Here is a 24,651-nt window from a genome sequence, read left to right as displayed (position 1 = left end):
AGGTGCCCGAGGGCCCCAGGGCTGGCCCTCTTCCTGCCTGTGCCGCAGGGCCCGTCTACACCAGTGGCTCGGGAACAGGGGTGGGAGGGGGCTGTTGCACCCGGGTCCTGCTTGTGGGTTCCTGGTCGGCCCCTGTGTGCAGAGCCCGGGACGAGATGGGCCTTGGCCTGATCCGGCCTCAGGGCTCTTCTCTGTATCTTCTTATGGGATGGATTCTAAGGACAAAGCAGCTCTAACTTCCACGCCCAGGTGTGGAATGCTGACAGAATGGTGGGGTGGGGTGGGGTGGGGTGGGGGGGAATGCCGCTCTCCCTGGCTGCCGGGCCACGGTGGAGCCCAAAGCAGCTCCAGCCTGGCAGCCCGTTCTTCCAGGGCAAGCGTGGCCAGGCTGCAAAGGCCTAGCAGCAGTCTCGGCTGCCCCCTTGCCATGTATGGGGATAGGGGTCAGGAGCCTGGTGCCAAGGTCAGCACGGCCTGGAGGCTGCTTCTTCAGACAGGTGGCGAGAGGAGCTACGTAACCCTGAGCCCGGGCACCAGGGTGGGGGTGGGGGTGGGGTGGGGTGGGGGGGCACCGCAGGGATGGTGCACCTCCCCCCCCCACGACACCTGTCTTCGTGCCCTGAGCCGCCTTCCGGGGAGCCCCTGGGCTGAGCCGCACTGGGCCACGAGGGCCTCGGGCAAGCCCCGCTCCCGCCCGCCCAGCCCCACCTGCCCCGGCCTACCTGACTGCGTCGTTCTCGGGATTACAAGGCGGATGGGTGGTGGCCACGGAGCATCCCCGCTACCGAGCCTGCGCTTCACGGCTGCTTTTAAGCAGGGGGCGCTGCGGAGGGCTCTGGGGGGCTGCAAGCCCCGCCCCCACCGGCACCTGCCTCCAACGGGGGGGGTCCGCCTCTCGCCCCCCTCCTTCTCCCGCGACGGAGCCCCATCTGCCTCCGCCCCGCAGGCGGGGGGGATGGGGCCGGGCGGGAGCGCCCAGGGCAACGGGGCTAAAGGCTTCCAGCCCTCCCCCCCGGCCCCGCGAGCCGGAAAGCGCCTCGCCGCCCCCGCCTGCCGGGGCCCCTGGCCGGAGGGACGCGCGCAGCCACTGCCGGCCCGGCCCCGAGGGAGGAAGCGGTACCCAGGGCCGCCAGGGAAGGCTCAGTCTTGCCTAGCTCGTAGGGAACCTCTGGCGGGGACGCGTGAAGGGCGCCTCTGAGCATGTGCAGAGAGCCTCGCTCCTTGGCGGCGGCGTGTCACCGATGCGGGTTTGCGTCGCCAAGGCAACGGCCGCCCCGCCCCCGGCGGCCTAACGTCATCACGCCCGTGCGCCGTCTCCATGACTGCAAGGGAAGCGGGAGAGAGGTCAGGCGGCGGCGGCGGCGGCGGCGCGAGAAAAGGAGGTGAGGGGGGGGCGCGGAGGGGGAGGGGGAGGGGTCTCCTCGCCTCGCCAGCCACGCCACGCCACGCCACGCGCTAACCGAAAGCCGCGGGGCTGGCCGCGCCCCATGCCCGCGGTGGGCGTTGCTCGGCTGATCCAATGGGGGCTGGAGGTGGGCGGCAGGCGGCGGCTCACGTGACTGGATGCTCATTTCCCCCCCCCTTCACGCAGAAAGCTAGCTCGTCAGGCTGCGGGGGTGGTGATGGTGGGGGGCGCCCAGTCTCCGTAGCCTCCAGTGGCAGGGGGCCGCCCTGTCATGACATAAAGCCCGGCAGCTTTGGTTGCCATGTCGAGGGGCGGGAAGAGCCACGGGGGAGTTCCCCCCCTGCAAGGGGCCGGTGGGGGTGGGGGTGGGGGTAGGGGGCGGCGCTAGGCGTTGCCATGGCGCCCGAGACACTCTCCATCATCCCCACCCCAGCAGCGGGCGCGTGACTTGTGAAATGGGACTTGCAGTGGCCAGAGGGGCGGGTGCGCCGGGAGAGCCGGCCTCGGCCAGCCCCCCACCGCTGCCCCCTCGCCCGTGCCGGCTGCCGGGGCGGGGGCGGGGGTGGGGGCGGAGCGGCCTCCCGCAGAAGCCTCCCTGGGGTGGGGTCGGGTGGGGTGGGGTGGGGTGGAGGGTGTTCCGGAGCGCCACGCCGGGCCCCTCCCTGGGCGCATGTGGACATCGGAGGAATTGCCCTGCTCTCCCCATGCACGCACGCGGTGGGGCTTACTTCCGAGTAGGCCTACGTGGGATTGGGCCTCCCATCCACATCCCCCGGGCCCGGCAATTTCTGGGCAAATCGGGCACATTGTGATACAAGTGTGAATTTTGACATGGTGGCATTTATGACCACGTAGATTAAAATGAGACATAAGGGCATCTCGGGAAATCATCGTAACCGCCTCCGTCTTGGAAAATGGTGGCCAAATGCAGTTTTCGCACAATAACTCTATTATTTGTAATCTCACAGAAAAGATGACTCAGTACAAAATTAAAGAGCATAAAATTTGCTACAAAAAAGTCATTAACAATCTCTTCATAGGAGCCACCCTTGTCAAGATATAAAAGTTTTATTCCTACCCATTTTTCTGAGAAGTCAACAACATGCACTATCTCACCCTCATTCCAATCTTGCACGTCGTGTTGCAAGCCTGAAACTTTCAGAGGTCACATTTTACACATATTTCAACATTATCAAATAAAGTAAAACCAATCCTCCACAGATGCGAAGAGGTAGAATTTTGCATTGGTGGACTATCAGGACAATGGCTTAAGGGGAAAAAACTAAAAAATTCCTACAAAATCAAGGGATGAACTGTTCTGATTCAAGCTTGGCATACCAAAGCCCTACTTAAAAGCTCTCAGGGTCCCGGGTTTCATCTGTTTTTCTTTAAAAATAAGGGAGTTGTGGGCAAGGTGGGGGGTAGGGTTGGAGCAGCAAAAGTATGTTACACCGGCTCAGCCCCTTGGTTTGAAAGGCGTGGAGGAGGAGAACTGCCCCACCCTCCCCTTTCATCAGCAAGCTCTACCTTACAGCACACCCCTCCAGCAAAGGAAGAAGCAGGAGGGCAGCACTACACGGAGGCTTCAGGGTGCATTAAATTCACTTGGGAAAATAATCTAGACTTTCCCCATTCTAGGAAAAGACAGAAAAGGCTGGGGAAGAGGAGAGGTGTCTGACGACAGGCACAGCGTCATGTGAGTACTGTGCTGCAAAACCACACAAAAGGCCTGGCAAGAGTGCATTAAATCACTGGTGTGATGGACCCCTTAGTATTTGACACATATGTACCTAATAGTTTGAAAAGCTACAGGAGATTGCAAAGGTTCAGGAAGCCATCATCAAATTCTTCCTTCAACCCCAATTCCCAAAGACTGGAACTTTTTTCTGAAAAATGACGACAAGCAGCAGCTATTCAGTACGCTGGCTCACAGATCAGTGCGCCTGCTAGCTGCCACTGCAGGAAAAAGAACTTATCGCAACCAATAGTTCCCATATTGTCAGAGAACAAAAGCGATCATTCACTACTAATTCTGTCCTCCTATGAGGAGGTTGATACAAGGTGGATTCTCCATGCTGCTGAAGCTGTTCAAAAAGGACATAAAAAAATAATAATACTCATACGCACAGTTGATGCTGACGTAGTTGTATTAGTAATTACTTTTTTCAAGGAAATGAAAGCGGAAGAACTATGGGTAGGTTTTGGCACAGGAACGAAGTTCATAGACGTCCCAATACACGTGATAGCGACATCACTAGGTAGTAAGACTCTAGCTCTCCCATTCTTCCGCAGCTTCACAAGTTGTGACAATGTGCCTTTCTTCGTGTGGCTTGGTAAAGCTGAAGCTTGGGAGACGTGGAACTCTTTCACTGAAGCAACTGCGATATTTGCAGAGTTATCCCACCCAGTTTCTGATGTGACACAGCAGCAACTGAAAACAGTAGAAAAGTTTGTTATACCGTATTTCTTCAATTCTAAGACGCCATCGATTGTGAGACGCACACTAATTTCAGTACCACCAACAGGAAAAAAAGCTTTGATTCTAAGAAATAATAAATTTCTTGGAATATCTTTTATGAGTAGAATTTCTTAGAATTTCTTAGAAAGAGCTGGGTTTTGGTGCCACTGGGCTGAGAGGGGCTTACGGGTAAGCAAAAAACCTGGCGCTTACCCTCCCAGCTCCTCTTCGCTCGCACAGCTCGCGGCGGCTGCTGCAGAAGCTTCCTCTTTTGGCGGCCTACCTGTACGAGGAGGAGAGAGTCAACTGGAGCTGCGGCGTGAGAGCAGCTTCGGCGGAGCAGTGCTTCTTCGGCCTCTGGCTACAGGATTTTCGGGCCACTTTGGCCCAGCATCCGCGGGCATGAGGAGCATTATCTGCCCTTCAGTGGACCAGGGAGCCGGGGATGACTTCCAGGCCCCACTCAGGCCGCACACATCCCGGCCAATAGTACAGGACCCGGCAGAGCCGCATGGGCGTGCCCGCTGGGTACAACCCAGCCGGGCATCTTCCCAGCGCGGTGGCCAGGGGGCTCACCTGGTGCCCAGTGCTTCGGGGGGAGCCTCCTGACCGTTGGAGCCGCGCGACTTCCAGGCGCGGATGACGAGGGCCGCCTGGAGCCTGATCCCAGCAACTGGGGATGGAAGAAAGATGCTCAATCTGGTTGGGTACCTAGGTGGACTACACTTCCTCCTGCTCCAAATTCACCACACAAAGGCGAAACTTAGAGAATTATAGCCATTTTCCCCATTGTGGTAGAATGAGCATAGATATATAAAAAATGGTTAATAGTTTAAGAACATAAGAGGTATGCTGAATCAGAGTAGGGCTCCATCATCACACCAGTGATTTAATGCACTCTCGCCATGCCTGGTGTGTGGTTTTGCAACACGGTAGTCACATGACGCCGTGCCTGTCTTGCAGACACCCCATCTGGATTATTTTCCCCAAGTGAATTTAATGTACCCTGAAGCCTCCGTGTAGTGCTGCTCTCCTGCTTTTTCCTTTGCTGGAGGCGTGTGCTGTAAAGGAGAGCTTGCTGATGAAAGGGGCGGGTGGGGCGGTTCTCCTCCTCCACGCCTTTCAACAAGTGCATCTTGTTGACTTCTCAGACAAATGGGTAGGAATAAAACCTTTATATCTCGATGAGGGTTGCTCCTATGAAAAGATTGTTAATGACATTTTTGTAGCAAATTTTATGCTCTTTAATTTTGTACTGAGACATCTTTTCTGTGAGATTACAAATAGAGTAATTGTGCGAAAACTGGATTTTGGCCGCCATTTTTCAAGATGGCGGCCGTTACGATGATTTCCCGAGATGCCCCTCTGTCTCATTTTAATCTGCGTGGTCATAAATGCCACCATGCCAAATTTCACACTTGTATCACAATGTGCACGATTTTTATGCTATGGCGCTCCACTAAAGGGAGAAAGCCCTCCACGCATCTGGCACGGCTCCCTCCTCCCTCCCTCCCTCCCCCCACGTGGCCAAGGAGCTTCCACATAGGAAGGCGCTGGGTGCACCTCTGGACACGGGGAGGCAGAGGAAGCCGGCAGGGGGGGATGTTGGGGAGGCCAGCAGGTGTGTGGGGGGGGGGCAGCCAGGGCCATACACCTGGCCTGGTTCAAGGCGACTTTCTAGGCCTTCTGGTCCACGGGGGGGGGGGGGCACCCTCCTCCCTGACCATCTCTCCCTTGCTGCCGCTTCGCCACCCGCGAACGGGGCCAGAGGTCTGCTGCCTGGCGGAGCTGACTCCTTCCCCCCCCCCCCCAGTCTCCCCAGAAGCAGGATGTATCGCAAGGAGAAGAGCGTCCTGCTCAAGGACAGCACCTTGGCCCTGTACAACAACCTGAGCGTGCTGCCGCTGCCCGCCAAGCACCTCACCTACTTTGCCAGCGTGCACGGCAGCACCGTCAACATGGTGAGCGCCTCTGACGACGGCCTTGGCTTCTCGCATCGCCAGCTGCAGGCCAAGGAGGGCAGCCTGGGAATTGGCGCCTCCATCATCACCCAGGTGCTATTATTATTATTTATTTGTTTGTTTATTTATTTATATAGCACCATCAGTGTGCATGGTGCTGTACAGAGTAAAACAATAAAACAGCAAAACCCTGCCGCATAGGCTTACATTCTAGGGCTGGGAGGGCCTCTTGGTCCAGGGCCAGGGCAGCTGCCGGCCAGATCGATCCCCCGCGGGGCAGCTGCTCTTCTGCTGCTACCGAGAAGCCCATGCCAGCTCCCTGGGGCATAAACATTGGCTTGCCTGAACAGGCCGATCGAAGGGACGATGGGAACAGGCGGGCGTGAAGAGCACTCAGCCAGAAAAGCAGGGCTTAATTTCAGCTGGGATGTGCCTATATCTGGTTCCAATCCCAGAACACTTGCAGTAACAGTAATGGAGACAGTGCCTCTGAGCGCATGTGGAGTGCTTTCCCCTCACTTCTGAGAGGAGCATAGCTGGGAGCAGCGTCTTAATACAAGGGCAAACTTTCTGGGCCTTCTCCAATGCTGCTGGGCGGCTCGTGGGCTTACTGGTTCCTTCAAGGCCTGGGTGCCCGGCCTGCTCCTGTCTCGCCACCCCACCCCACCCCACCCGGATTTGCTCTCCCTCTGTGGCACCTGCCTCTTGGGGGGTCTTGCTTTCTTGCGTTCCAGCATTGGTTAAACGGGGTGTTGATGCGCTTCGTACACACCTGACATGGCAAAGGGATGGGGATGGGGGAGGCTGTGGAAGCCCAAGGCAGGGGCTCAAGCACCGTCAGGGGAGCTTTAGCCCTCCTGGACCTGGATGTCAAATGTTTGGCTCTGGTTACTCCGTGTGAACCGCCCAGAGAGCTTCGGCTATGGGGTGGTATATAAATGTAATAATAATAATAATAATAATAATAATAATAATAATAATAATAATAATAATACCACCCAGATGAAACATTCAGGCAGCAAAGGGCATCAGTGGCTGATTCTCCCTCTGCTTCCCCCCCCCCCAGGCTACCTGGTGCACCCTCCCTTCTCGGGTCCTCTTAGTCCTGACTTCGCGGAAGGGTATCCAGGTGAGAGGCTCAGCTGGGGGGTTCAGAGATTGGGGTGGGCCATGGAGCTTTCTGCCCGAGAAAGACTCCTGGTCAGTGGCCATCTGAGCCCCAGCTCCCATCCTCTTCTGGGCTGGGGATGTGGGTCAGACTCTGGGGCCGGCCGGCCTGCTAGATTCTCAGGCATCTCTCTCTTCTTTTCCCCTTCCTGCCAGATGTACGAGTCGGATGGTTCCGTCATGGTGTATTGGCACGCGCTGGAGGGCACGGAGTCTTCGCCAGGTAGTCCTTCCAGCACAGGATGGGGGCGGCTGTGTGGCTATCTCAAGTGCAGGAGTGGCTTCAGGCCCTGCCATGCCCAGGCTTGGGGTCAAGGAGGCAGGCTATGTCTGGCTTGGATCTCTCTCTCTCTCTCTCTCTCTCTCTCTCTCTCTCTCTCACACACACACACACACACACACACACACGTTTCCTGCAAGTGAAGCTTCTTTCCTTTGGTCTTAGCCTGGAGAAGAGAAGATTGAGGGGAGACATGATAGCACATGATTGAGGGGAGACATGATAATGGGCTGCATTAATAAAAGTATAGCTTCCAAATCGCGTGAGGTACTGGTTCCTCTATTCAGCCCTGGTTAGGCCTCATCTAGAGTATTGCGTCCAGTTCTGGGCTCCATAATTCAAGAAGGACGCAGACAAGCTGGAGCGTGTTCAGAGGAGGGCAACCAGGATGATCAGGGGTCTGGAAACAAAGCCCTATGAGGAGAGACTGAAGGAACTGGGCATGTTTAGCCTGGAGAAGAGAAGATGGAGGATAGACATGATAGCACTCTTCAAATACTTAAAAGGTTGTCACACAGAGGAGGGCCAGGATCTCTTCTCGATCCTCCCAGAGTGCAGGACAGGGAATAACGGGCTCAAGTTAAAGGAAGCCAGATTCCAGCTGGACATCAGGAAAAACTTCCTGACTGTTAGAGCAGTGCGACAATGGAACCAGTTACCTAGGGAGGTTGTGGGCTCTCCCACACTAGAGGCCTTCAAGAGGCAGCTGGACAACCACCCGTCAGGGATGCTTTAGGGTGGATTCCTGCATTGAGCAGTGGGGTTGGACTCGATGGCCTTGTAGGCCCCTTCCAACTCTATTCTATGATTCTATGAGTCAGGAAATGCTCCCCCTTAACTTCTAACAGGCAGCTTGCCCAGGCCTTCTTGGTTCTTTGAGCCCTGGAAACACTGCTCACTCCCCGGAGCAGGTGGTCGGTTTTGGATCTTGCCCATGGCCCCGTTTCGGGGTTAAGGTTTTCTCTCCCACCACTGTTTTGCCATCTGCGCAGGTGTGTCTGAGCAGGTGGAAAGCAGACCCCTGAGAGGGCAGCTGTCCCGAGGCACACACAAGTGGGTTGAATTGACCTGGATGCTTCCTCTGGGTACTGCAGCAGTTCCCACCTCCAGATACTTGGGGCCACGGGAAGGCCATGTATCGAAGAGCTCTCTGACCCGCACCTGCTGTGTGTTTGGAGACACACGCCTCCCTTTCATGCTGGGTGTGCGCCCGCAAGAAGCGCTGGGGCTGCCACAAAGTGGTGTGTGCTGCTGCCGCCGCTGCTGCCTGATGCGCATGTCTGTTCCTTTCCAGGGCAGGCTGTGTTCGCTCGTGGGATCGCAGCGACGGGACAGCGTTTTGTTTGTGTAGGTGAGCAAGCAGAGTGGGCAGTGCGGCTGTGCTGGGCCAGTCAAGGACCACCCGCTGGCTTCAGAGAGCAGATTCCTGTGAGACGTGGTGCGGGAAGGCTGGTCTTGGCAGGTGGCGGGACTCCTCCATGTACAGAGGAGGGCAACCAGGATGGTCAGGGATCTGGAAACAAAGCCCTATGAAGAGAGACTGAAAGAACTGGGCATGTTTAGCCTGGAGAAGAGAAGATGGAGGATAGACATGAGAGCACTCTTCAAATACTTGAAAGGTTGTCACACAGAGGAGGGCCAGGATCGCTTCTCGATCCTCCCAGAGTGCAGGAAACAGAATAACGGGCTCAAGTTACAGGAAGCCAGATTCTGGCTGGACATCAGGAAAAACTTCCTGACTGTTAGAGCAGTATGACAATGGAACCAATGACCTAGGGAGGTTGTGGGCTCGCCCACACTACAGGCCTTCAAGAGGCAGCTGGACAACCACCTGTCAGGGATGCTTTAGGGTGGATTCCTGCATGGAGCAGCTGGGTGGACTCGATGGCCTTGTAGGCCCCTTCCAATTCTGCTATTCTATGATTCTATGACTAGACGTGGGCTTGGGTGGGAGGCTGGGCAATGGGGCCTTCCTGGGAGAGCATAGCCTGGCCCCCACGGAACATGGCCTCCTTCTGTTTGCAGCGCTCCCAGCGCTCAACCTGCCTCCGCCGCCTCCTCTTGTGCTGCAGGGACATCCTCCGGGTCGGTCCTCGTCTTTGACATCCCCCCCAAAGGCACCAACATCACACTGAGCGAAGTCCTTGAGAAGCACTGCAGCCCCATCACGGACGCCGGTGCGGAGCTCTGCGAGCAGCCGGTGAGGCGCGACCGGAAGTGCCGGCCTCCAGCCGTGGCTCCTGCAGGGTTGCCAAGGCCACGTGCGCATCAGCAGTTCCTGGCCTGCAATGCCACCTCGCCTCACTGCGGGCGCTGGAAGTGGTGGCGGTGTCCGTCCCGACATCTCTCTTTGCTCAACGGGGCACCTAGGGCTTCCCTTTTGGGGCCCAGGTTCCTGGTGCTCGGTCCCCTGGAGGCTCTGCGGGAGGCCCTTGGCCCCCAGCGGGGGTCTGTGTGTGGCTGAATCTGATTCGCTGAAGAGGGTTGTTGGGCGGCCGGTTGATCCCTGCCTCCCTCCCTGCTTGCCTTCCGTTGCAGGAGGGAGCAGCTGACCTGGTGACCGCAGACGACTCCGGGTCCCTGTGCGTCTGGTGCTCTGGGGAGAGGTTCACGCTGCTCACCACCATCGTCCCAGCTTCTGAGTAAGGCTGGAAGTGGGGGTAAGGTGGGGGGCAGGAGCTTGGGTCCCAGGCAAGGTGTGGCCCAGGAGAAGAAAAGGCACCTGGGACGGCCGGGCCCCGTGATCCCGCTCCCCCTGGCGTTTCTCTCGGGCTGCCGTGAAGGGAGCTGGTGGCCGATGCCTGAAACGGGAGGCGGAAGCAGAGCGCCCTGCTCCCCCCTCAGAGCCATTGGCAGGACGCTGGGCTCCAGGCTTGAAGTGGTGCCGAGGTCTGTGAAATTAGGAAGATGGGAACCTTGGCCCATTTAGCTCAACAGTGCCTGCACTGGCTGGCAGCTCCTCCTGGAGACCCTCCTGCGTGCAAAGCAGGCGCTCTGCCCCTGACCTGCAGCCGTTCCCTCGGGCCAGGAGCAGAACCAGCATGCCCCCGGCCCCAATCGTTGCCCTCCATGCCCAGGTGCACGTGCTCCTCGGTGAAGCTGTGGAAGGGGCTCATTGCTGCTGGCTACGGGAACGGGCTGATTCGTCTGTATGAGGCAGCAAGCGGGACCCTGCAAGCTGAGGTTGGCGCTCATGCACGCTGGATCTATGCCCTGGACGTGGCACCGCTGTCGGGAAAGGTGAGTCCGTCCCTGGTTTGAACCACTCGGGCCTTCAGGGAGGTCTGGACGTCACGTGCTGCTGCTGCTGCTGCTGTTGCGCACGTTGTTGCACCTCGAGCGAGAACGCCTACCCCACAGCTGCTGCTGCTGCTGCTGCTCCCTGTGTCTGGTGATGCCCACACCCACCCGAGCCTTCCAAAAGAGCACCTCTTCCACGTGGGAGGAGCTGCCTGATGCTGGAGTGGAGCCTCCAAGCCGGGACTGCGAAGCACCAGATGGGGCGGCCCATTTGGGGAGTCCTTTTCCTTCAGCCCCACTTCTCCTTCCCCCTCACAGCTGCTCTCTGCTGCCGAGGATTCCTTTGTGCAGGTCTGGAGACTGAGCCACAATCCAGACACGGAGGACGTGGAGGTAAGGTGGCCGGGAGGGCTGGCTCCCCTCGGAAGGGGTTGGCCAGAGTCCTCCAATTCTCGCCTCTTCCTGGGCTGCAGCTCCCCCAGCCTGGCCTGGCCGGCCCCATGGAGTGCAGGGTCTGCGCCTCTCCTTGAATGAATGCAGCAAATGCTCCTGGCCATCAGTTCTGGTTCCTCGGCTCAGCGGGGAGGTGTCCGTGTGACACGCTCACCCTGGGCCGATGCTGGGGGACATGGCTTCACCAGGAATGTCTGCACTAAAAGTATCGGGGAACTGGTGTCACTGGTGGCCGGTTACCAAGTGTGGGTGCAAATATGTGGGTGGCGGTGTAGGAACAAGACCAGAGCTGCTGAGCCTGCCTGGGCCCATCTTCCACCCGGCCCGAAAGGGGTTTCTCTCCCTTATCACAGAATCACAGTATAGCCGAGTTGGAAGGGGCCTGTAAGGCCATCGAGTCCAACCCCCTGCTCAAGGCAGGAATCCACCTTAAAAGCATCCCCGGCAGGTGGTTGTCTAGCTGCCTAAAGGCTTGCACGATCCTGCAGCAGGAACCCAGAGGCCTTCCAACGCTGCAGCAAATAGGGCAGAGAAGGGAGACCCCAAGGGGGCACCGGGGCAGACGGCCCCCTGCAGCGCCTTGTGGGGGTGGATTCCCTGCCCTTCAGGGCCCTCCTCCACTTTGCCTGCCCAGAGGGAGCCCTCCCACGGCGGCTGCGCAGTGACCAACCCCTCTCCCTGCAGATTGAGCACTGCCATGGGGAATGTGTGACCGATGCCCTGCTCTGCGGCGCCCGCTTCTGCGACCCCGAGGGCAGCACCTTCGCAGTCACCGGCTTTGAGCTCAACGAGATTCTCCGCTACGTGCAGGTGTAGCCCCTCCTGGCTGCGAGCAAGGGGGGCGGAGGCCGTTCAGCCACCTTGCCGTACCTAGAGGGGCTCAGGCTGGGGACCATTCAGCTGGGGCCCAGCCAGTTTCCCCTCGGAGACAGTTACCCCTCCCTTTCTTTCCAGCCACGTAGGCCCGACAGCCACCCTCCTTTCTGGAGCAAGGGACTGCCCAGAACACCCCCCCCCCATGTGGCCTGTGGCTTTCCCCCTCCAAGCCCTGCTGAGCTGAGGGAGGGTGGCTGTGGGGTGCAGGTTGGGTACGCTTGTTCTAGAACCAAAGCGCCCGCAGGGAGAAGAGCCGGGCACAATGCCTCCAGGCCCTTTGCCCACCATTCAAGCTGCCCCCCTCCTGCACTGCCACAAGGAAGCTCCCAGTCTTGGTGTCCAGAAATGGAGGAATCAGATTTCCACAATGGTATCCAGATTACCCCAATATAGGAAAGGAGATGCAAATTGGAGAAGGACCATAATTATTGTAATTAAAACGTTCCTGGTATTATTAGAGTGCATTAGGTGGGGGGGGGGCGCTACAGACAGGCCATTCCGTTGAGGAAATCTGAGCCCTTTGAAAGACAGACGGCCCAGTCCACTGCTGAGTTCTGCTCTCCCTGCAGGGGCGATACGTGATAAAGGAGCCCTGAACGCGGCCACCTTGTCAGGCCTGGCCTTTGATGGCTCACTGGTGTGGTCAGCAGCCCTCAACCACTGGGCTGAAGCCTGGTGGAATCCAGCCTCTGGAGGCCTTGCAATGACTTTCTCTGTTCTTGCCTGGGGTGAGGGGAGAGCCCCTCCCTCACCCTCCTGGGCCTCCCACCCTTTGCGGACCAAGAAACCGTTGACGGCAGAGCAGGACCCCAGGACTCTGAAGGTGCGCTTAGAGGCGAGAGCACGCAATGTATGGTTGCATGGGAGGGAGCGTGAAAAAATGTAATATTTCAGGCTAGGAGGTGATGTATTTGCTGGATGAATAAAAATGTTAAGTACGAGCGGACAACGTGGCAGGGGTTGGGGCACCTGGCTTTTCTTTCCAAGCCCCCACCTGGCCTGCACAGGAGTCGGCTCTCCGCTGCCCCCAAGAGTACCAGCTGTGGGGAGGTGGAGGGCGGAGGCGAGCCTGGCTTTGGCACAGATCACAGCTTGGCCTGGAGCGGCCGTCACTTTGGACACCGACATCTTTGCATCAATCCCCCCTCCCCCAAGAATGCAGACAAACCTCACAGTCCGCCTCAAGGGGGGAAAGGAAGCCTGTGTGTGCCCCCCCTCCAGACCCCTGCTGATGCTCCTTCTGCCCCAATGGGCACTTCTGCACTCGGTGCACCGCTTAGCCACGTGGCCGGGGACCAGGGCCAGATGCAGGCTGCAACTTTAAGCCAGCGCTCCTCCAGTTCCCTGGAGGGGAGACGGCAGCCCGGACTCCCCCGCAATGACCTGAGCCTGCTCATGTTACCACACCACATGCGGCAAAGGTAACCCAGGAAGGGCTCCTGAGAACCTGGCACTCCTTGACCCCGCAGCAGCAGCAAGGAACCTTTGGGCCAAGCTCCAGCCCGTCCTCTGCTGATGTGGCCCAAGGCGTGTTGGGGTTTTTTCCCCAGTCCAGCCCAGGTGTGGCAGAGCCGTGTGGGGAGGGAGGGAGGGAAGGAGGCCATGAAGAGGCTCCCCTGTGGCAGACCTCCTCTGCAGCCGGCATCACTGTTCACTTCAGAAGCCGCCTCCGGGGTTTTCTGCAAACTGCCCTGTGGAGGCAGTGCAGGACAAGCCTCTCTGGAAGGATCCCGTGCAGAGCTTGCTGTCCTGCTCCGGGGGCTTCACAGGGGGGCCGCCTGGTGGGCAACGGCCCATTTGGATCCCCCCCTCGCAGCAGCAGCCGCCTTCTCAACTCCCCCAGAGCAGAGACACTTCCAGCACGAGGGGCACAACAAAGCCACCAGGGAACAGAAGCAGCCAGCAGCAATCGGGGCCTCCCTGGAACGGCACTGCCAGGGACTTGCACCCTACCGAGCCGCTGGCCGCGTTCATCACCGAAGAAGAGCCCTGAAGCAGGATCAGGCCAGAGATCGGCCACAATGGCCAAGCGAAGCGCAACAGCAACGGCCGCTTGGATTCCGCAGCAGCAGCTGGTGCTGATCCTGGAGCTTCCGTCTAGCAATTGGGACTGGCAGGAGCCAATGCACCATGGATGGTCTAATTCCCTTTTAAAGCCATCCTCAACACAGGTGCTGATGCCCTCTTGGCAGTGGGGGCGGGGGGGGGGAACACCTGGCCGTAGCCACAGAAAGCCCTGGAGGTTGGTGGGATTAGTCCCACTCGTGTTGTTAAAGGCAGACACGGTCCCTCTGGGGGGGTTGTTGTTTCCTGTGCCCCTCCCCCTGGCTACGGCAGACTCTCACACGGGGCTCACAATACAAAAGGCTTTTATTAAAGGTTAAAACAGTCCAATACTGACGCGTGTGTAAGAAAGGGGATGGGGGGCCAGCTCACAGTGGTTAGAAACGTGGACGCATGCGGGCCCCTGGGGACCGGCGTACATCAGAGCCCTTCAGTCGAGTGGGGGCCGCAGGGCCCCCCACCCGGGGAGAGGTTTGTGCTTGGCTGAGGTCTTGGGAGGAAAAAACGGAACTCATAGAAAAAAGTGTAAAAACGTTTGTGCAGATTTGTGGGGTATGTGTGTGTGTGTGTGTCTGAAAGCCCCTCCACTCACTGATGCACCCCCGCACCTCCTTCCCTTAATGCACCAGAGTGCCTACAACAGGGCGGGGGGAGACGGCGCGGTGAACAGGGGGGGCCTCTCTGCTGCCAGGGCCAACCCGGGAAGAGGCTTGTGTTGCGTCCAAGGCACAGGCGTGGGGGGAGGGCTGCCATGCCCCCCCCTCCCCAGCAGACCATCACAAGACAGGAAGCAAACTTCTACAACTAGGCGCCTTAGGAAAAAACCGCTCACCCCCACCCCCACCCCCACAGGGCACGCGGCTCCTGCTCCCTCATCGCATGCACTACACTGCACCCCCCCCCACGCAAAACAACCCCCCTTCCCACAGCCCTGTGGCTCACTCCTCCCAGCCCCATTCCCACCAACGCTGAGCTGGCAGGCGCCTCAGGGAAGCCCAGCAAGGAGGCCCCCCGGAACCACCGCCCCTCCCCTACCTGTACAACCAGCTCACAGCCACCCGGCAAAGCAGGAGTCCCCCCCCCCCCTTGTCCCCAGAATACTGCTAAGGTCAGAGGTAGCAACTAGAGAGACAGCTGGTTGGGTGCCCGGCTGGGCCGTGAGGCGGCACAGGGCGTAAACACGGAGTGAAGGCATGGCGGTGGCAGTGGCAAGAGGCACACAGCTGGCTGGCAGGAAGGGGGGCAGATTGTAAACACGGCAGGGGCACCCTCCCCTGACACCCAGCTGGCAAGAAGAGGCAGAGCTCCCCCGGCCGCCTGCCCCCGCGGGCAAGACCAAGGCAGTGCCTGGCCTGGCTGACGGGCTCCTTCCCTGCTGCGTCCTCTTGGGGGCAGGCGCTCAGGAGATGGGGCTGGCCTGGGGGGGGCGCCAGAAGCACCACTTGCTGCGCGGGTGCTGCTTGCGCGTCATCTCCTCCTCCAGCTCCCGCTCCTTCTGCAAGCGCAAGTAGCGGTCCTCTTCCTTCAGGTACCAGATGGGGGGCCAGCGGTGCCGCTCAAAGTGGGCCTGATTCTCTGTGGGGGGCAGGGGAGAAGAGAGGTGGTGGAAGGGCAGCCCCCGAGCAGCCCCCCCATGCGCCAGCCCCGCACTGTACCCCCCCCCACTCACCCATCCCTGCCAAGGGTTGCAGCAGAAGCCACGAGGAAGGGACAAGGGTGCCGGTCCCTCAAAGGGCCCACGAGGCGGCCTCCCCCCAGCCCTATTCCACCCCCACCCCCACGCCACAAGAGCAGGGGTTCCCTGACAGAAGGGGGTCACAGAGCAAGAGAACGGGGGCGGGGCAGGACTTGTGCAAGGGAGCCTAAGTGCGCCACATGGGTCCACATTCCCAGTGGCCACGGGGGCGGCGAGCGGGGGCTCTCCTGCCCCCACAGCCCTTTTGAAGTGCTGGCAGGGATGGCGGCAGGAACATGGCAGCTGTGACTGGGGGGAGGGGCACCTGCTTTGGGGCAGGACAGCAGACAACTGGGGCCACGAGCAGATGGCCAAGCGGCCCTCCCCCGAGGACTCGCGGGGACACCCCAGCGCTCCCTCCCCAGTGCTGGATTCAGGACACCACCACCCCACGCCTCCATTCCTCGCCTGGGATCCCGCCCGGGCCCCGTCGTCCACAGGGCCGCTTCTCCTCTACAACCAGATGAGCCCTCCCTCTGTGGCGCCCCACTCAGGACCCCCGGCCGGCCCTCCCAGCCTGAGGGGCAGGTCCGAGGGGCTCGCCTGGCCAAGGCCGTACCGGCAGACATGCACTTCATCTCGCGGGGGAAGCGGCGGCACACGCTGTTGTAGTTGGTGCAGATGTAATGGAGGCACCAGGCGGCCAGCTGGCGGGCGTTGTGGAACTGTGAGGAGGAGGAGGAGGAGGCTGTGAGAGGCAAGGCAGAAACAAGGACAGGGGTGGGACACGCTCGTCCCCCCCCCAGCCCCCGCTTCAAGATCTCCAGCCACACCAGTGACGCGTGGCCATGGAACACGCCCTCCTGCAGCACAGGCGACATCGCCCAGGGCCTTGGAGCCAGAAGGCCCCGATCCAATCCCCGGCAGCAGAATCCTACGCCCACTTTCCTATGTCCACTAGAAGCCCGCCCCAGGAGGTGTCTTGGTACTGGCCTGTGTCGCACCCAGTGAAGCTCCCATGACCGGGCCCCACACAGGAGCTGCCCCCCCAGTCTCCAAAAGGAGGTGTACCCCACTTCCGCGAGGCTGATCCATACCTGTGTCATCTCCAGGTAGAGGATGACCTGGGCATCTATTTCCACCTGCTGCAGGCTGGCATGGACGAGTTCATCCACTGCGTACTGCTCTGGGGAGAAGACCAGGAAAGGGCCTCAGGCAGGCAGGCAGGCGCCCTCTTGCCTGCCCCAAAGGCAGAGTCTTCCAGGAGTGCACTCTGTGGATGCTCAGAGGCCTAGGACCACTTCCGAGGACGCACCCAGGCACTCCAGGTGGCACTGAGAAGCCCTGCCCGGGGCTACACGTACTCCTCCCGAACCTGGCCCAAGCAGGGCAGCCCCAGCGCCTCCGTCCCGCCCACCAATGCCCCCCCTCCCACCCTTTGCTCTGCTGCTGGCATGCCAACAAGGCTCCAGGGACGCATCGATCCCAGGGACGCAGCGTCCCCACGGCCTCATTATCTTATCGGCAGCTTATGTAAGAAGGCTCCAGGCAGCCAGCAGCCAGATGGGTCAGCGTGTGTGTGTGTGTGTGCATCTACGGCCCCCCCTCCACCCCGGCCCAGCCCAGCCAAGGACTCACCGGTCAGAGCCTGCAAGCGGGTCAGGCAAAGGCGGTTGGTGAGCACCAGCAGCTCCATGGCGTCCAGGTCCGGGCCGGGGACAAAGAGCCCCGTGTAGAGGAACTCCAGCACAGCCCGAAGGCAGGCCACGTTGGTGCCCGGCAGGGAGACCTGGGCGGGGGAGGAAGAGCACAGAGCGGCACTGACGGGACTGCCCGGCCCCCTCCCGTTCTGGTGAGCCGCTTCCTTGGCCAGCGCCCAGGCCGCGATCCACCACCTGCCCGGCTTTCCCCACTGAGTCGCAATCTCATCGCCCACCTCCCCCACTGCAGACCCTGGGACAAGTGCTTGCCACTCATCTTCGCACCAACCCAAGGATATCAAGAGGCAGCTGGACAACCGCCTACCAGGGAGGCTTAAAGGTGGATTCCTGCACTGAGCCGGGGGGGGGGGGGGGGGTTGGACTCGATGGCCTTGTAGGCCCCTTCCAACTGTCCTGTTCTATGATTCTCAGCAGCTCTCCCCCAAGCAGAGCCCACCCCCACTCACTCGCTCCTTAGTCCCCTGCCCCAGAAGAGCTTTGGAGAGGAAACTTCTGGGAGCCCAGAACCCATTTCTCCCAGCCTCAGGAGAATGGCAACTCAAAGGAAATTCCCTTTGCACATGCTCAGAGGCACTCATCCAAAGCCCTTCATAAGTTCCAAAGCTCAATCCCGACCCTGCTCCAGTTCCTGGGAGGGAGGGAGGGAGGGAAAGGCCAGCAGCATTTCTCCCCAAAGAGCTCTTCAGCAGCAGAATGCAGAGGGGGCCATGGGTGTGGGTGGGTGTGCTGGGGAGGAGCCCGGCAGGCCTCGCCTTGGCTGCTGCCGCCTCAGCCCCGAGTGATCCTCGTGACCCTTTATTTTTGAGACGCCCAATTTATCTCAGGCCCCGGAAGGTGGCAGCTGCCCCTCCCCTCGGGAAGCCAGCCGCTACTGGCTGGTCACATTCCAGGGACCAGCTGGCCTTCCTGCTGCCAAAGGGTCTGGGTTACGGGGAGGGGAGGGGAGGGGGAGAAGGTGGCGAAGGAAGGGGCAGGCGCAGTTACTGGAAGAGCAGTGCGGAGAGCGGCTGCGCTGGGGGGGGGCAGGACTCACTCCCCACCCGCTGCCACACCAAGAGGAGTAAGGACCGAAGGGAATCCCCCCCCCCTTGCCCAGACCCAGCTATTGGAGCACGGGCACCCACCAGGTCAGCCCGCAGCCTAAGGAGAGCCCTGATGCTGGATCAGACCCAGGGTCCATCCAGTCCAGCACTCCGTTCACACAGTGGCCAACCAGCTGTGGACCAGGGACCCACCAGCAGGATGTGCTGCAACAGCACCCTCCTGCCCATGTGCCCCAGCAACTGGGGTACATAGGCTTACTGCCTCCGATACTCGAGGCAGCACATAGTCGCCAGGACTACGTAGTAGCCATGGATCGCCTCCTCTTCCAGGAAGGTGTATCCAGCCCCCTTCTGAAGCCATCCAAATTGGTGGCTGTCGCTACATCTTGTGGCAGCGAATTCCACAGTTCAACTCTGCGCTGTGTGAAGCAGCAGCCTGGCCCTATGCAATGCTGCCAACCTCAGAGGGACCCCAGGCTCCTTTCTCGCTGCCAGGAGCGCCCTCCCAGCCAGCCCCCGGCCTGCGATGTGATGTGCCCGTCACCTCGGCCGTTCCACGACATCTCCCTGTTCCCCAGCAAATAATCCTGGGAAGCCAGCCTGCCTGGTGAGCACCCTGCCGTGGCAGGCAAAGGGATGCCACAGAAGCCGGCCATGCACACTACCCCCCCTCACTGCCCCCTACAGCCCTGACTGGACCGGCAGACGGAGGTTGGCATCCCTGCCTCCAGAAGAGAGGGGCTCACCTTCTAGAAGCTGCGAGTGCTAATCTGGGCCTCAAAAGTCACCCTGGACACCCAGCCGTACTGAGCCGAAGGCACCTGGGAGGGATCGGACCCCACCCCACCCTGAGAGCCGTCACGCAGACACGTGCCTGCCCAGGGCAGCAGAGCCAGCTCACCCAGCAGCCCCCAGAAGTTTTAGCAGAAGGACTGGGGCCCTGTGGGTGGGGGGCCACCCACACCCCACCCACAGGAAGCCCTGCCTCCCACAGGAAGCCCTGCCTCCCTGGGACCCCCCCTCAGTCCCTGCTCCTCACCTCAGCAGCACAGCTCTCCCTGAAGGTGCCGCCAAACATGGCCACCATGAAGTCACATCCAGCAAGGAGCAAGGGCTTATGGGCTGGCACTGAGCCGTCATCAACCACAAAGACCACGTCTGCAGGGGAACAGACAGCAGGCCCGCTCAGAGCCCGACCTGCGCTGGGCTCTGCAGGCGGGAGGGAGGGCGCCATGCCAGCCCTGGGGCATCACCCTCTCCTCAACAGGGCATAAATGCTGCCCCCCCCCCGGCGCCCCAGGCAATTCCCCACCCTGCCGACCCCTGCTACCTGCAAAGGTGCCCTTGCTCAGACACTCCTTGATACGGTTGGCGCGGCGCACATGGAAGGCCTTGGTGATCTCGCGGTTCATGAAGCTCTCCTTGTTGAGCATGTTGGCCACCATCATGCGCAAGTCAAACACCTCCAGCAGCTCCGCAATGGCGGCCACCTGCATGAGGTCGGCCCGGTGCTGCTCCAGGTGCCCCGTGTACAGGTACTCCAGCACCACCCGGAAAGGGCCCGGCTGCACCAGCCCATCCATGTAGACGGCCGTCATGGGCTTGTCACGCTGCGTGACGGGGTCCCGCACCCGCTTCCGGCACATGCTGGCGAAGCCACGGCCCCAGCCGGAGAGCTCGCGAGGGGGCCGCGCCATGCGCAGGGGGTCGTCGCTTTGCGAGGCCCGGAGCGTCGCGGCTGAGGCCGGCCCCAGAGCGCCTGTGTCGGCGTCCAGGCTCTTAGTCCTGCCGGCCGGCTCTTTTGCACCGGCCGCCGCCCCCACCGAGTCCAGCATGAAGAGGTCGTAGAACTTGGAGCAGGACGTGGCCAGGTAGACCCGGTGGGCAAAGACATGATGGCCGCCCTGCAGGTAGAAGACCACGTCAGCACACAGGGGCTCGTGGAAGAGGGCGTTGGGCCCCCGGCCTTCCTGGGCAGCCGGTTCCGGGATGTGGATGAGAGGTGGAGGGGGCTTGGGGGGGAGGAAGGGGGCCTGGAGCAGGGGCCGCTGCGTCTTCTTGAGGTGAGACTTCCAGAACTGCAGGTGGCGCCGTGAGATGAGGGCTGCCCGGATGGCGTTGTCAAAGACATCTTTGATGCCAAACTGGGCCACCACACTGGTCTCGTAGTACGGGACGCCCAGCTCTTTGGCTACTTCGTGCCCACACTCTGGGGGGAGGATGTCTGAAGGCTTAATGGGCCTGCAGGGAGAGAGGGCGACGAACGCGCTCAGAGCACAGCGGCTGATGAGGGAAGAAGGCCCAGCGGTGCCCCCGCCCCCGGCAAAAGAGACGTCAAGGCCTTGCAGAGGGAGAACCCGCCTGGGAAAGGGCCACGGCTGAGCTGCGACCCACCCCAGAGAGCAGCACGGGGCAGGGAGGCATCCCCAGGCAGCCGCGTGGGCGGGGGGGGACACCCCCCTCCCTCCCCCCTCCCAAAGGCTCAAGCGTCCTCAAGCGGCAGGGAGGGCCTGCTGCTCCTACTTGGCCAACGGCCGGCGAGCGCGGTTCACAGCCTCCAGGTCCGCGTAGCGCAGGTCCAGCTGGCAGCCCACCAGCACAACGGGGGTGCGCGGACAGAAGTGCTTGATCTCGGGGTACCACATGCTCTTCACGTGCCGCAGCGAGTTGGGGTTGGCCAGGGAGAAGCAAAGCACCACTACATCTGACCTGCGGGCAGGAGAGGAAGAATCAATGGGGCAGGAAGCGGCACAGGCCGGCTCTCTGCCCCTGGCGAGCGAGACCCCGCCTGCCTGCAGAAGAACTGCGGAGGACCCAGACAGGCCCACGGGTCAGCTTTGCCCAGGCTGGCTAGCCAGGGCAGGGCCTGGGAGCCAGCAGGTTACCAGCCGCAGTGCAGCTACAGCTGCGTGACCCTGCCTCACCACAGCTGCTCCCCAGGATCAAATCTGCACCCCAGTCAGAGGCGGCTCTTGTCCTTGCCTCCTTGGCTGGATTAAGGAGACGCATGATCCCCAAGCCTGCCCCTCCTGCCTGCGTACTTTGACCTTCCCGCCAGATGAATCAGGGCCCTTGCATGCTACCTGGTCACCCCCACAGCCGTGTCCTGGCAAAATGCTCCTTTATTTTCTGCATGGGAGCATTGTAACAGCAGCCCCAAATCCATCCCCACCCCTGCTCTTATGAAGAAACCACAGAGTGCAGCAGGTAGGTAGCTGCCCCTGGACCCCTTCGCGTGAGGAGGCCGGATCCGCCCCATGCCAGAGCGTCCAACCCGCTGCCTTGAGAGGCATGGCCTGCAGCTGCTGGAGGGCCAGGCGGGACGCTCCGGTTCGCCTTGGCTCAGGGGACCAAACTCTGCTGGGCAACACACACGGCCTTTGCCAAGCCCAGAGGGGGGTCCCTCCTTCTCACCACCCGTAGCAGGTGAAGGGCTGCGACGGATGCACAAGCCAGGGACCCAGAACTCAGCGGCCTGCCCTGAACAGGGTGCAAAGCAGCAGAAAGGTCCCAACCTGCAAGATGTGGAGAAGGAGGGGGATCTCAGGGGCTGGGGCGTGCCTCGCCGCCCCGCCCCCTCAGGAGCTGTCTCTGTGAGAGGTGTGGATGGGAGCTGCCCCCCCTCGCAAGAGTTTAGAAGGGGCCAGCAACAGGGCAGAGAGACCCAGCAAACGTGAGGCCAGGGCCCCAGAGCAGCAGGCCTGGCAGGGAAAAGGAGGGAGGGTCTCCCCCGCCTGGCTGGGCAACCTTCCTTCTCTCAAGCCAGCCCTCGTTCAGGAAGGCAAGGGTCCAACCTCTCCCCACGCCTCGGCAGGTCAGAGAGCAGGAAACAGCCATGGAGGGACCCGTGTGTGTGTGTGTGTGTGTGTGTGTGTGTATGTGTAAGCTTGCATACACCCCCCCCTCCAACTGCAAGGAGCACAGGGCTGGGGAGGGGGCCGGGCCTCTCTGCAGGAAGACCAGGGCGGCTTTGCAGAAGTCCTCCAGAGTGAGCACAGTTCCTCCCCTGGGGCCTGCAGTGGAGGCAGGAGGCCCTGAGCAGCCCCACTGCCCAGCCCCCAACGTGCCTCCGCTCCTAACACTGCGCCTGCCTTGAGCCGTCACTCTAAGTGCCAATGCTTCCAGCCCTACCCATGTTGCTCCCGTTGCACCCCTGGGGTTTTGCAACCCCATATGAGAAGGAGGACGGGGCTCCTGTATCTTTAACAGCTGCTTAGAAAAGGGAATTTCAGCAGGTGTCATTTGTATATGTGGAGAACCTGGTGAAATTCCCTCTTCATCAATGCAGTTTAACATTCAGGAGCTATACTAGAGTGACCAGATTTAAAAGAGGGCAGGGCACCTGCAGCTTTAACTGTTGTGATGAAGAGGGAATTTCCCCAGGTTCCCCATATATACAAATGACCCCTGCAGAAATTCCCTTTTCTATGCAACTGTTAAAGATACAGGAGCCCCGTCCTCCTTTTCATAGGGTCACCCTACCCAGTATCCTGCCTGCTCTGATGGGCGCGGGGGGGGGGGGGAAGGGTTCCCCTACCCCTGCAAGCAGTCAAACTGTGCAATGGGCACGGAGGGAAGGGGGCGGGGCCAGGAGCAGCCCTCCGCCTCCTCCAACAAAGCCATAAGGCTCCCCCCTCCCCCGCGGGCCCTTGGAAGGGCTGAAGAGACCCTCCCTCCCTCCCTCCTTCCTCACCGGCCGTAGGCGAAGCGCCGGTCCTTGTGGTGGTCTCCGAAGGTGTCCCAGAGCCGCAGGGAGATGCTGACTTCATCCACCACATCGCGGGAGCGCTCCAGCACCTGTGGGCGGAGCAGAGGGGAGGGAAGAAGTGGGTGCTCAGCGTCCCCGCCGCGGCGGCGGCGCCCCCCCCCGCCCCTCCCAGCGCGGCTCCCTCCCTCCCTCACCTCCTGGCAGACGCGGTACTGGTCGATGGCCCAGACGGTGGGCACGTGGGTGGCCAGCAGCTGGTACTGGGTGAGGGTGGCGTTGCAGGCGCGCGCGCAGATGAGGCGTGTCTTGCCCACCGCGTTGTCGCCCACCACCACGCACTTGATGGTCTCGACGTTGGGGCGCTCATAGTCCAGGTCAATATCCATGGGCGCTCAGCTGAGGCAGGGAGGGAGCGAAGGAGGGGGAGCAGCGGGTCAGCGCGGCCGGGCACCGGGACGCCCCGTCTGAAGGCGGGACGGAGGGAGGGAGGGAGGAAGGGTCTTCGAGCAGCCCCTGCGGGGTGGGGCGGCCGTCCCCGTCCCCTTCCCCGCCCGGTCCCGTCCCGTCCCGTCCCTGCTCACCGGCCCCGCCCTGCGCGGCTCCCCTTCACGGCCCCCAGGGCGGAGAGCCAGGCGCGTCCCCCCGCCGGGCGGGGGCGTCTCCAGGGCCGCATCCCATCGCCGCCGGCCCCGCTGGCCCGCCCCGTCTGCGCTCCTCCGCCCGGCGCGCCGCGCTCCTCTCCCTGCCGGCCACGCCCCCTCGCGGGCCTCGCCCGCACCAAGCACACACGTCCCGCGCGCTGGCCCCGCCCCCAGCCGCTCCGCCAATGGGCGCTCGGCCCCGCCCCGACAGCCCGAACAAAGGAGACGGCGGGGAGCCCGGAGCGCCGCAGCGCTTCGCCGGCCCCGCCCACGGCGGCCCACGTGACCGCCCGAGGGCGGGGCCGCGGGCAGAGCCCCGCCCAGGGGGGATTCCGGCCCCGCCTGCTTCGATGTCAGGCGGTGGCGCGGAGAGAAGGCTGCTCTGCACATGCTCTTGGGCACTCTCGCCTTGCACACTTCCACGCTCAAAAGCAAGAAGTCTCTCCTGTGAAAATCCAGCCAAGGGCCGCCCTTCCGGAGGCGGTGAAAGCGGACACGGTTCCTCACCCACCCGGCGAGAAATCATCATCATCACCATCATCAGTACTGCCAGTGCCAGAATGCCGGCCTAGCCCGTAGGCGGCGCCCGCGTGGGTGCGGCGGCGGCGGCAGGAGTAGCAGCGCCGGTGGCGACGTCCCCCCCCCCCGCAGCCCCCGGGAGGGCCCAGCAGGGCAGCCGTGCTCAGACGAGCCACAGGTCCCCACAGCCCGTCCCGAGGCTGGGTGCCCAGACGCGGGCCGGCAGGGAGTCGGCCCTCGCTCGCAGCCCGGGCTGACGGACGGCTCTTGGGCTCGCGCCTTCCGACCCGGCTGGTTCCCCTCGCGTGTCTCCCGCCCCGTGCATCCACCCGTGGCCCTGCCCTGGCCGTGCACCTGGAGCAGCAGCCGCGGCCCACGGAAGCCTCCGCCGCAACGGCTCGCCTCCCAGGGGCCCGGGCGCTCCGGACGCGGCCCGCCTG

General features: G+C 61.5%; 3 protein-coding genes across 3 annotated transcripts in view; 1 reads left to right on the top strand and 2 right to left on the bottom strand.

Annotated features, from left to right (window-relative positions):
* The window catches only part of LOC134404881 (retinol dehydrogenase 13-like), a 143,493-nt gene that overhangs the window by 29,556 nt on the left and 89,286 nt on the right, over positions 1-24,651 (bottom strand). The window lies entirely within an intron of this gene.
* Positions 1,157-11,972, top strand: WDR54 (WD repeat domain 54). The gene is made up of 10 exons (XM_063135845.1): positions 1,157-1,382; positions 5,677-5,917; positions 6,891-6,953; positions 7,148-7,214; positions 8,566-8,622; positions 9,344-9,471; positions 9,810-9,913; positions 10,349-10,511; positions 10,830-10,904; positions 11,649-11,972. The coding sequence occupies exons 1-10, from the start codon at positions 1,201-1,203 to the stop codon at positions 11,778-11,780; spliced, it is 1,212 nt and encodes a 403-aa protein (XP_062991915.1). The 5' UTR covers positions 1,157-1,200; the 3' UTR covers positions 11,781-11,972.
* Positions 14,193-23,463, bottom strand: LOC134404870 (rho-related BTB domain-containing protein 2-like). Its single transcript, XM_063135836.1, has 9 exons — positions 23,246-23,463; positions 23,037-23,140; positions 20,867-21,052; positions 19,674-20,584; positions 19,383-19,501; positions 17,218-17,368; positions 16,677-16,765; positions 16,199-16,304; positions 14,193-15,479 (listed from the first exon to the last, which is right to left on the bottom strand). The coding sequence occupies exons 1-9, from the start codon at positions 23,435-23,437 to the stop codon at positions 15,304-15,306; spliced, it is 2,034 nt and encodes a 677-aa protein (XP_062991906.1). The 5' UTR covers positions 23,438-23,463; the 3' UTR covers positions 14,193-15,303.

This window comes from Elgaria multicarinata, chromosome 10 (genome assembly GCF_023053635.1).
Source record: "Elgaria multicarinata webbii isolate HBS135686 ecotype San Diego chromosome 10, rElgMul1.1.pri, whole genome shotgun sequence".
Classification (NCBI taxonomy): Eukaryota; Metazoa; Chordata; class Lepidosauria; order Squamata; family Anguidae; genus Elgaria; species Elgaria multicarinata.
Note: the sequence above shows the minus strand (reverse complement) of the source record. Positions and strands in the feature narration are given on the sequence as shown.